At 40.9% G+C, this 12,189-nt stretch overlaps 1 protein-coding gene and 1 long non-coding RNA gene across 3 annotated transcripts in view; one reads left to right on the top strand and one right to left on the bottom strand.

The window, feature by feature from the left end:
- Window positions 1–12,189, bottom strand: part of LOC129145326 (uncharacterized) — a 185,894-nt gene that overhangs the window by 140,653 nt on the left and 33,052 nt on the right. The window lies entirely within an intron of this gene.
- The window catches only part of CUNH7orf31 (chromosome unknown C7orf31 homolog), a 29,084-nt gene continuing 26,395 nt past the window's right edge, over window positions 9,501–12,189 (top strand). Inside the window, exons 1-2 of one of the 2 annotated variants that reach the window (XM_037509429.2) lie at window positions 9,501–9,591; window positions 10,366–10,523. In XM_037509429.2, coding sequence (XP_037365326.1) covers window positions 10,390–10,523 — 134 coding nt within the window. In that variant the 5' untranslated portion in view covers window positions 9,501–9,591; window positions 10,366–10,389. Of the gene's footprint in view, window positions 9,639–10,365; window positions 10,524–12,189 lie in introns of both variants that reach the window. The other variant, XM_037509424.2, reaches the window with a different exon arrangement.

The raw sequence follows: 12,189 nt of genomic DNA, 5'->3' as shown, positions 1-12,189 counted from the left end.
TGACGAAGTACACTGCTGAGGGGAGCAGCGGGCAGCAGGGGAGGTCTGCAAGCTCTGTGGGACTCTCACCGGCGGCCGGGGACAAACTGGTGCTGCAGAGGCTGCAGGCAGCTTCGCAACCCAGCGCTCAACCGCTGCGCCACCAGGGGAGGCCTTCAAATCCACATTTCTTACAACACACTATGACAGTGACCTTGAGAAATACAAAAAGGGGGGAAATGTACTGATTCTGGGACCAATTTTTAGTGAGAAAAATGAAAGGTCAGTGTTCACCTAAGTGTGACCAACAAAATGAAATAGGAAGAAGGTGAGAGCACTGGCCTCCACTTTTTCATGGGTGGCTTTCTCTTTTCCCTGTAAATATCTTCCTGCAAACATTATATGACACTTGTCCTTTGGAAAACATATTATTTAATGAACATGCCAAATTGTATGATGTTCCCTGAAAACACACACTTTCACATTTCCATACCTTTGTTCATGCTATTTCTTTTAGTTCATGGATAGAAAAAGGCCATTTTTCTACCCACCAAAATCCTTCAAGACCCAAGTCAAATTAGGATGCAGTTGCAAATAACATTATTTTAGCCAAGAGAAGTGGTTTTTTTTTTTCAACTTCACATAAGAATGTTTAGAAGGAAGTAGCTCTGGGCTACTGTGGGAATTCTAGCCATCAAGGATTCAGACCTCTGCCATCTTTCTGCTCCACTCTCCTAAGCCCAAGACCCCCACCAGGTCATCACAACCCTTCCAGAGCAAAGTGGCAAGGCAAAAAGGTGCCGTTTTTCTGAAGGGCCCCTTTAAATGTCGCCATCCAACACCTTCCTTTTTCATGTCATTGGCCACCCCAACCCGTAAGGGAAGCTGGGAAATTCAGTTTCTTCTTTGGACACATTGCTCCAGCCATTATTACCAAGGGAAGGAAAAAAAGAGCATGAACTAGACAGATCTCTACAAGCCCAGGATCTACAAGCTCACTTCCTTGTTTCATAAGCTAAGTAGCATTTTAATATTTTTTTCATTTTAATATTTTTTTTGGCCAGATCAGAATTTCTTTTTTTATTGAGATACATTGTATATGACATTGCATTAGTTTTAGATGTGGAACATAATGATTTGATATCTGTAATGATTTGATATCTTGCAACAGTAAGTTTAGCTAACATCACCATACACAGTTATAAAGTATATATGTGATGAAAGCTTTTAAAATGTATCCTCCTAGCATCTTTCAAATATAAGATACTGTTAACTATAGTCACCAAGTGTATATCACATCTCTAGTAATTATTTATCTTGTAATTGGAAACTTTATCTTTTCACCTTCATTCATTTTGCTCATCCCCAAGATCTTATCTCCGGCAACCACCAATCTTTTCCCTGTCTCTAGGAATTTGATTGTTGGTTGGTTTGTTTAATTCTACATAATGGAATACATAATAATACTACGTATATAACTTAGGAAATGTAAAGTATTATCACACATTATCTCTACCTAAATAGGAATTAAAGTCTGAAAGGAACCAAACAGGAAAATCACTATTACTACAGAAAGTAGAATTAAATTATTAATTTGACAAAGTTGTATTAATTAATACTGTCTTTATGGAGGAATATAATTTCTAACCTGAAGAAAAACTATCTAAAAAGGAGTATTTTACTTTTTGTCTGATTTCCAGGTATTGGTGTGTTGTGATTAGCAGGAAACTTAAAAAATGCTGTTTCTCCTTCTTAAAATATGCAACAATATTAATTAGCTCAGCAATGCAGCCACATAATTTTCAAACCGCTTTTAAAATATCACGGAGCTTTTCCTTATAACGTTAAAGCACTGAAGTGTTACCAATACTGCAAAAATATTTTGAACCACTAGAGGGCAGAAATTGCTCAACATTTGTACATAATTTAAAATTTCTTAGATCAAAATAACAATAACAATAATTAATATAAAAATAATAAAATGTTGTTAAAAAAACAAAAAATTATCATTACCACCATCACAACAAAAATATTTACAATCCTCTTGTTTTATACTTTACAACACACTGTACACTTAAGACCCAGTTAACTAAACTTGAAATTTTTAAAATAATGTAACTAAAAATGAATATTAAGTAAAAGTAAATATTTTTGCAAATCTAGCCTAGCTGTGAGTTACATAAATTAACATCAGGGAATCAGTACATCCTTAAGGAAAAGCATATACTTAAAACAAATTACCTATCGAAAATCAGCAAGATCTTTTTTACAGAGATCAAAGTGTGGACCACGGTGGACTATGGGTGCCTTGGTGGTGAGTGTGATGTGTTGACATACATCTGAAGAGGTGTGATCCTGTACCCCTGAATCATATACAGTGCTGTAAGCCAGTGTTGCTTCAATAAAAAGATCTTTTTTACATTAAAATATCTGCAGTCAAAAGCAAAGATTGTATTTACTTTAAAATTGAAATAGTCACTGAGATCACAAAGTAATAAAATGCTAATATTTAAAAGAGTCTTCATTTTCTATGTGTATTTCCTTTTATACAAACCAAAAGTAGATCTAATTTTGGTAAAGATGTCTTTAGTTTCCTCTTAATATATCTTTCTGGGGGGCCTCCCTGGTGGTGCAAGGGGTTAGATTTTAGCACTGTGAAGCTATCCACTAACCCACATGTCCTGCAGCAGACCGCTCCTGTCTCACCCGCTGCTCCCTTCAGCAGTGTAGTTCAGTCGATTCACCTGTTCTGCTCCCCACTCTGTCTCTGGTGAATCCTCTAACCACCCACCCCGTATGCATAAATAAATAAATCTTTTAAAAATATATATCTTTTTGACCTAATTCACTTTTGTTTCCCGCCCAATTAACCCATTAGCTTTTTAATAAGTAAAGCTTTACTTTCTTTGATTAGAAATCACAACCTCTTTTTCATTTCATTAATTAAAATGCATCATGGTAAATTACGCTGTTTGGACTTCAGTCTGGATGGTGACATTTTAACAACTGTACCTTAAACCTTCTCTCCCTGTCAATCTTGGCTATGTCCTACATCATAGGTCAGCAAGAGGGCAATGTTGGCAGCCTGATGGAGGAGTACAGCTGGCATGCAGCCAAGGGTGATACATCACTACAGTGAATGATTTCTCTGATACATGAGCCTTTCACTTGCCAATCAAATCTGACAAGACTGTACATTGTAGTCATGCATGACCCTACTCAGGATACTGAATCACTTCTGAGGCCTTGTTTGTTACCCTACTCAAACCTACTCTCCCTCTTTTCAGGTGTGCAGGCACTGTTTAATACTAATAAACACAGCATAAAAAAAATACTAATAAACACAGCATAGCTATACAGAAAAGCTGGGAAATGAGACAGAGCAGAAGGATCACCTCTTTGGGACTAATGAAAATCCTGAACTTTAAAATCAGGACTAGTCACAGGCGAGAGGGCTTCTGTATTATTGCCTATTGGTGAAAGATACAGATTGGCAAGTTTGAAGAAAAAAAACTTCTAACAATTAGATCGGCCGAGATCTGACAAATTTGAGCCTTGTAAAGGTGTTTCAATAAAGACTTGATAGTTACACATCAGGAATATTGCAGACATCATTTCTGCATGGACAGTAAAGTTGTACTAATTGACTTCTCAAACCTTAGCACTCTTCTTGTGGAATTTATTTTATGTTTAGCAAAAAAATACATAGACATAGACAAAGTCTAAAAAGATTTCTACGAGGCTTATTATTGGGGTGGCATCCCAGTTTCCCGGGACAGTTCCAATTTTTTGTTTATTATCCCAGTGCAATTATATTTTTGTTAGTTGGTTAAAATTTATTTTGGTGAAATTTTTTTCTACTTTATTTTATTCCCCCACCACCATATCTTGCATCTCCTTGTCCCTTTCCCTTCCTCCTCCTTCTTAACCACAGAGCCCTCAGGATGTTTCCTGATATCCAAAGGCTTTTAAAGTATTTTCTGTTGTCAAATTGCCTGGTACATGAATCAAATTGATTTTTGTATATTAAACCATCCACTGAATCAGGACTCCTTCAGGGATTTTTGGTTCTGACTTTTGTGCTGGGTTCTTCTCTCTCTAAATTTTTTACTTTTTTAATGTGCTTCAGTAAGGATGGTTTTCGGGTGTTGCTTATATTCTTATTGGGATAGTCAAGGGGCTGGTACCAATGAGGGGTAATAAGCACAAAAGAGGACCTGTACAATAGGCATGAAAAGATCACCTCCAGGAGACTCGAATATGAATTTCTGTTGTAAAGAATTCCTTTACGGGAGGTAGCAAGTGTCTTAGATGCCTCAGCCCAGAATAGGAGATGGCAGGGGTTTGGGATGTGTCCCCGGGGGCTGGAGGTAGCAGGTATTTCAGATGTCTCTTTCATTGCCCCGGATGTGATAAAAGTACTAATTTAAATAAACTGTAATAAAGTTAGAAAGCATTTTGCAATTTCTTGAGTAACCAATAAAGGTTATTATCAAAAAGGTTAATGGAGGAGATGAATAATAAATTCTTGATTAATACAAAAGGGAGGAAAGGAGTAAGGAACAAGAATAGATGAAGTAGAAAACTAATGGCAAGATAATAGACCTAAAATTGTTCCTTTGGCCTCTGGATGGAGCACAGGTTATAGATGACAAGAAAGGAAACTGGATTAGTTAGGAGACTTTAAATAATGCAGAGAATAGATAATAGGGCAATGAACCGGAGTAGGAGAGGAAGAGATTGTGTGAAGTAGCCAGATTCCAAGTATATTCTGAAAGTAGAGCTGATGAATATGTTAAAAATTGAATAAGGAATATGAGTAAAAGAGAGGTACCAGGGTGACGGCAAAGTTTCTTGCTTGAAAAACTGGCAGCGGTATCTGCAACCCCAAGAACAGAACTCAAGGGGATTACGCTAAGTAAAATAAGTCAGGACAAATACGGAATGATTTCACTCATATGTAGTATATAAAGAAACAAAGTAAAGATACAGACAAAACTAAATCAAAACAAACTCTAGAAGAATCTGACTGCAGAACTGAGGCCACTAGAGAGGCAGGGTGGGGGGGATGGGGAGCAAAGGGGGCTGAATGGACTATGGTGAAAGATGATGGTGCTGTGGTGGTGGGTGTGGTGTGGTGATATACATCTGAAGAGGTATGAACCTATATCTCTAAATTTTATACAGTTACCACAATAAAAAAATACAATTTTAAAAAGAAAAACTAGCATCAGTAGAATGTGAACCTAAGGGAAATTTATAGATAAGATCAGAATCTATCATGAGGATGAATTAACTCTGTACTATTATACTAGGTGTTAAGCACTTTTTGGGGATCAAAGCTTTCTTAGACACAAAAACATATCAAGGCGATTTAAAATTGATAGTTTCCCAGCATGTTATACTAGTAAATAAAACTATGAAATAAAAAAAATTAAAAATAAAAGGAATCTCTGGCTTTCCCTATTCCAAGACTCAACACGACTGGACTAGCTTAATCCAATGGCAAATATTCAAACCAGTTCCACAGATTTACTCAGCACCTACATTATGTGATTCTATTGGTTGGCAAGATAATAGTGTGGTTGCACTGGTTTCAAGGGTGGAACAACTAAACATTTATTCTTTTGGCAAACATTTAAGTGTCTATTAGGTACCAAATATTAAAGATGAATGTTAGAAACCCTAAATGAATAGAAAAACAAAGAAAGTTATTGCTTTCCAGGGATACATATGTTACCGAGGGAGGTAGACTTACCAGCCTATAGGTACTGCAATATAAGCACTATGATACAGGGCATACACATGTCACCAAGGAGAAGATAAGATGGCACATTTACCTTTCTACAGAGAAGAATGGAAAATCAGGATAACAGAGAGGATAAGACTCTTAGCCAGACAAACCCGGATCATTTCTCATATGTCAAATGGGCATAATATGTATCTCATAGGATTTCAAATCACACACACGCGCGCACACGCGCGCGCACGCGCGCACACACACACACACACACACGACTGTATCACAGCATGTGGTATATAGTATATGTTGAATAATAATAATTATTATTACTAAGCTGTACAGGTTACCAATTTATTAGCTCTTCTTTCCAAGTTTTGTAACACTGAGTTGGACCCTGCAAATCTTTCCCCATTGGTCAGCTGATGAAATTTAAAACTTCATCAATAGAAGGCACCAGAGTGACTCTATAAGACAGCAGTGACAGGAAGACACTTCAGATTCAGCTGCTGGTCTTCTATTACTATTATTCAGCACAAAAGCACAGCAGCCACATAGAGAGTTCCAGACTGTCTTTCCACCAGCAGCCACATGCATGCTACTCTCTCCAGTGATGGCAGGCAACTCTACAGGCAGTTCTGACCAGCGACACACTCTCCAACAATAGCAGAGCATTTCTAGATAGCACTACCATCCAGCACCTCTGGCAAGTTTCTCCTCTTTCTGAAGACTGTGTGTAACCATGACAGCCATACTCTCTTCCAAGAAGTTCATATCTCCCTCATTTAGCACTTAATCATACTCTACTTGTTAATAATCCTGGCATTAAATTTGGGTGTGTTCAAATAATGTTCAAATAATGGGTATGGTTTCTGTTTCCTTATTGAACCTTGACTGATACACAAAGCTTACCAAAAAAGAACAAAACTTGATATGGGGAAATTAGGTAGAAAGGTATAGGAACCAGAAATAGCAAAGTTGGGAGACTGCAAGTAATTCGAGAGTGAGCTGACTGTAGGACAGGATTAAGAAAGATCAGATTCTGAAGGGAATTTTCTTTTTTTTTTTTTTAAGATTTATTTATTTATTTATACAAGCACTGGGCACAGTCAGAAGCGCGGGAGGGTAAGAGAATTCACCAGAGCCAGAGCAGGGAGCAGAACAGACAGACTGATGAAGTACACTGCTGAGGGGAGCAGCGGGAGGCAGGAGAGGTTTGAGCGCCATATGGGACCCTCGCCCGGTGGCCGGGGATAGAACTGGTGCTGCAGAGGCTGTGGGCAGCTTCGCAACCCAGAGCTCAACCACTGTGCCACCGGGGAGGCCCTGAAGGGAATTTTCAAAGTAAGAATTTGGAACAAGGATACATGGTGGATTTCAAGGAAGACTCATGTCATATTCGTATTTTACAAAAATCTGCTGTGTGGCTGTGTAAGAGACTGGCAAATTGAAGGTAAAATTTAGAGATAGGTGAAATTATAAAAGAATACGATGAATGACATCCCTAGAACTCACAAATATTTCCAGTGCCCTTTTTATCTAGACACACAGAAACATTACACATCCCCATCATTGACATTAGGTCTGACCCTGTAATTTTCTTTGGCCACAAAAATGTGAAGAAATTGATGAAAATCACTGTTAATGGAAGCAATCAAGAGATGCTGCTTAATTATCTATGGTCCCTTTTTCTGCTGATGCAAACCTTGAAGAGGTTTCCCAATATACCTTCTAGACAAGGACTAAGACTGATTTTTCTCCATTTAAAAATAGTCACATCTGCCAAGAAGTACCGAATGCTTCAAATCTGATTTCACTCATTATCAAATACCACTTGGTTAATAGTCTCTACAACAAACTTAAAGTTATAGACTTTAACTTATGTTTTATACAATTGTAAAATTCCTGCATTTTTTAAATATTTATTTATTTATGCATACAAGAGCTGGGGTACAGGCTAGATATGCGGGGTGGGGGTGGGAGTGAGAGGATCCATCAGAGACAGAGTGGGGAACAGAACAGGCAGACCGACTGAAATAAACTGAGAAGGGGAGCAGTGGGCGAGATAGGAGAGGTCTGCCTCGCCATGTGGGTTTCTCCCTGACCGGCCGGGGATTGAATTCATGCTGCAGAGGCCATGGATTTCTTCATAGTGTGGTGCTTATCCCCTTGCGCCACCAGGGAGGCCCAATTCCTGCATGTTTTTCCCTTCAAAGTTAAAAATCTAGCTTTAGTAGTCTGGAACTTCTGTCAACCCAGACACAATATTCTAGGCAAACATTTTTTTTCTTTTCCAAATTTCTCCTTCCCTGCTAGAAGGACTGAGTACTTGGTGATGCAGAAAGTAAGGAATATATTAAGGTAAATGAGGTCGTGAAAGAGAAATCAACATGTGGGAAGTAGAAAGGTTTTCTGGGGCTACAGCTCCCACAGGTGGAGGTGTTATATCGGAGACATCAGTCATGTCAAGCAGCCCTGCTAGGAGGTTACTTTGTGTTGTTGGGGTCACATACAATTCACCTGATGACTAACACACATCAGTTAAATCAGGGGCCTAGAAAATAGAATGTGGGTCACCCAAATAGACCCAATCCTGACATGCCCTAAGAACTTTGAGGTGGTGAAGCACTTCCAAAGAGAACGATTGTTTTACAAAGATCTGACAAAGAATTTTTCTCTCTGTATTTTGGTTTTGGAAATAATAAAGGTAAATATACATTCCCTGACCCTTTACACTTATTTGGCCTAAAATAAAATTTATACACCTAAAATAAAGGTGTATAAAGGGGTCAGATTTCACCAAGTTCACAACTATCTCTTAACAGAATCTACTTCCAGGCGTGTGGGCTGGACAGTAAGAGGTGGGGAAGAGGTGTAGGGACTGAGAAACAGACTGAAAATACCACCTTGTCTGCTCGTGCACCTTTCTTTCCTTCTTATCAGCTCTCACCTAAAAGACTCAGCACAAAATGAATACCCACTGCTGGTTTGATTAAAAATTTCTAAAACATAGAACACATTGCTACACCCCCTTTCCGAGAGGGGGATCACTCTTTAGCCCACGCTCTTACGTGTTCCTGCTGGCTTAATGAGAGCCTCGCCCAAAATAACCTTTCAGTATCTCCCCTCCTCAGGGGCTCGGTTCTCAGTCATCACAGAAATTCATGGCCCTGCTAGCGCAGAAACTTATTTCATATTCATTTCTTGATAACTGAGGTAAAGGAAGTGGAACTAGGTCCTTGGGCACTGAGCAGGGCATCGGCAAGACGAGCCACCAATTAACTTTGTCCACACCTGCTCGGGCTGGGTCTGGGCCCGTTCAACTAGTCGCGCTGCCCCCCATTCCAGCGCGGGGGCACGCCAGGAAGAGGAGGGGTCTGCAGCTCTGGCCTCTCCAGGGTCTCCCCGGCCTCCCTCTTGACGCTGCCCTCTTCCTCGCCCCAGCGCACCCCGGGAATACCCCGCCCAGCAGGGAGGAGCAGCGCCTCCGCCAGGGGCGTCCGAGGGCCAGGTGGGGGAGATGGAAGGAACCAGGCGAGGAGGGGCCGGGCCGAGGTCCGCGGACAAGCGCCTCTCGCCCCGGGACTGGCTGCTCGGTCCTCTCCCCTGCTTTCGCCCGGTTCCGTCTCGAGGGCCCGGCGGCGCCCCGGCTGGCTTCCCCCGAAACTTCCGCGGGCCGTGGTCGCCCCCCGGCGGGCGCGTTACCTAGTGCCACGGCCACGGTCACGCCGCCGTCACAGGCGCCCTCAACCCCGCCCCTCGCCTCCCGCCGTCTCTCTCTCCTTCACCCGCACCTGCCCGCAGCTCCCGGGGCCGCAGGTGCGGACGACAGCCGAATTCCACGCCCCGCGGAGACCCGCCGGCTCTGGGAGGTGAAGGGAACGTGCGGTCTCGTGCCGCTGCCGGGCCGGCGCCCCAGGTGCGCCCGAACCCCGCGGCTCCGCTCGGCGGGGCGCTGGTGATCGGGGAGGCTGGGGCTCTAACCCCCGGCCCGCGCGCGGTCCAAGCCCCCGCCCCTCCTCTCCCGCCCACCCCCAAAATCCAAGGGAAGGATGAGGTGCTCGCGCCTTCAGGGTTCATTTCAAGCTGCTCTGCTAATTCTCCATCTTCTCTACAAAGGGCTTTTCTGCTGGGATCCCAGAAACCTGGAGCCTGTTGGATGAGTCTCCTTACTTTTTAGAAAGAACTTTGGGGTGGACCTTGGCGCGGGGGGGGGGGGGGGACGGGGGGGGTGGATGGGTGGGGGGTAGATGTTCCCTTGAATCACTGAGGTTAAAGGTGAGGCAAGAACTGATTTTCAGTGGATGTCTGCGAGGTAGCAGTTTTATATAGAACTACATACAGGTCGTCCACGCAGTGTTCTAAGAAACATCTTCCACTATATGAATTTGTTTCAGTTGAAATTCATTCCACAGGACTTAAGTTATTACTGATGTGACATCTCAGAACAGTCACACACACCCACACCCACACACCCAGCCACCCACCCACACACACACACAGAGGCCTGCGGCTTTCAGCAAGGAAGAAAGCCCCTGATTTCCATGGAGTGTTGCTCTGAACAATGAAGTTGTGCAAAGTATGTTTCCTGCCTGTTGAGGAAGGGTCAGCGTGATTGTGGTCAAGTGTGTCCTCTTCTTTTTCAGATTGAGCTTTATTAACCAAGAAGCATGGAGGTCATTCACGGCAGGCCCTACTGTTGCAGGGAGCTTGATGGATCTGATACACTGTCAGACACCTTTTACTCTAATGAAGTACACACTCCACTAGAAACAACTACTCGCCCAACTGCCTCCCGAGACAGGTAAAAAGAAGAGAAAGCACTCGAGGAAAAAGTTATAGTGTATTTTTGTATGTGAGGAAAACATACATCAACGTAGGGGTCTTCTGTTGAACACATCATAGGGAAGGCATACCATGGTATAACAGTTAACTTTTACTCCTTCCAGGATAGCAACTCAGTCTAGTTCCACTGATAACTCAGCTTTGGTGTTCAGAGTACATGAAAATTGCCTGAGGAGCCTTCTAAAATACAGATTTCCAGGCTCTTATCTGCATATATTCTAGCATACTAGCTTTGAGGTGAGTCTGGGGAGTCTGCATTTCCAGAAGTCTTTTAGCTTGTTTTGAGAACTACTGAGCTAGTAGAAAGCACTAAAAACAGTAAGAAAACCAGGATTATGGCTTTGGCTTACTCATTGGTCAAGAGCAAATTAATTTTTATATTTCAGTTACTTTCTCCGCCCTTATGTTTTGGAGCAATTTAGTAGTCACTATTATATATACTCTGACTTGATCCTCTATAAAAATATTAATAAGCACATGATATTCTTTTGTACATTTTTGAAAGTTTTAAAATGGTAGTTACAGCTACTCAAATAACCACAGATTCCTATCCCTTTTTCCTATTTATTCAGTTGACATTGCCTTATGTCTAGCAAGTTCTCTAGCTCATCAGGCAAACATATCAATTAAGGATGCGTTTGAGAATTGCTTAAGATTTCATTATAGGTTTCCATTTTGTTTCTGCATTCATTCCATTGCTTTCTGACTCCTGAATTTTTATTTATTTTTTTACTATTAGCTCCCAGCCAACTGAAAAATGACAGTATCTTTGTTCTCAGCTTTCCTTTATCATGCCTTCCAGTAACTACTGGCTAAATTTAACCCCCAGAATTTGGAATGTAATGCTCAAAATTCTGTAAAATTACTCTAATTTGAGAGATTATTCCATCCATAGGAACGTATCTTTGTCCAACACAAGTAAACTTTAATTTTATGTAGGTATACTTTGTATCACAATAATTTTGTTATTTTCCTTTTTCTGGACTCATGTATTATTCAAGCTTTAAAATTATTTAATCCCATCATTTCAATATTTATTATAATTACTTTCTTCTCTAAAATTCTAGTAACATTAAAGCTAAGGGAGGGAAATAAGAAACCCTAAAATAAAACAGAAATATGACTTATTTTTGCTTTGCCCTTTTTAAATGGTTTCCTGCAACTTTCTGGCTCTAAATGGTTAATCAACCCCAGTGATTGATTAGCATTTTTTACTGGCTCATCTTTCTGAAACAGTATAATATATGGGGGTTAGATGTTGAGAAATTGACTCATCTAATTTAAATGTAACTTTTTAAAACTCAAATATTATAGCTTAGGTTGTCATTAATCAAATGTGTTTGAATATTTTTCACTTGTCATGCCCCTCAAACTGTGTCTGTTGATTATAGCCATAGAGTGGGTAAAGGCCCTGGAGCTGAGTGCCTCCACCCCTTCCTTCTATAGCTATCTAAATCTGGCCACCCAGATTCTCTTTGACTGATTGGCAAGCTTCTTCTATAAAAGACCAGATAGTGGACATTTTAAACTTTACAATCTTTGTCAACTATTCACTTCTGCTATTGTAGGATAAAAACAGCCACAGACAATAGACAGTATAAGATGACTGATTGTGGCTGCATTCC

This window comes from Talpa occidentalis, unplaced genomic scaffold (genome assembly GCF_014898055.3).
Source record: "Talpa occidentalis isolate TD23 unplaced genomic scaffold, MPIMG_talOcc4v2.1, whole genome shotgun sequence".
Taxonomy (NCBI): Eukaryota; Metazoa; Chordata; class Mammalia; order Eulipotyphla; family Talpidae; genus Talpa; species Talpa occidentalis.
This window is presented reverse-complemented; position numbering and strand designations above follow the sequence as displayed.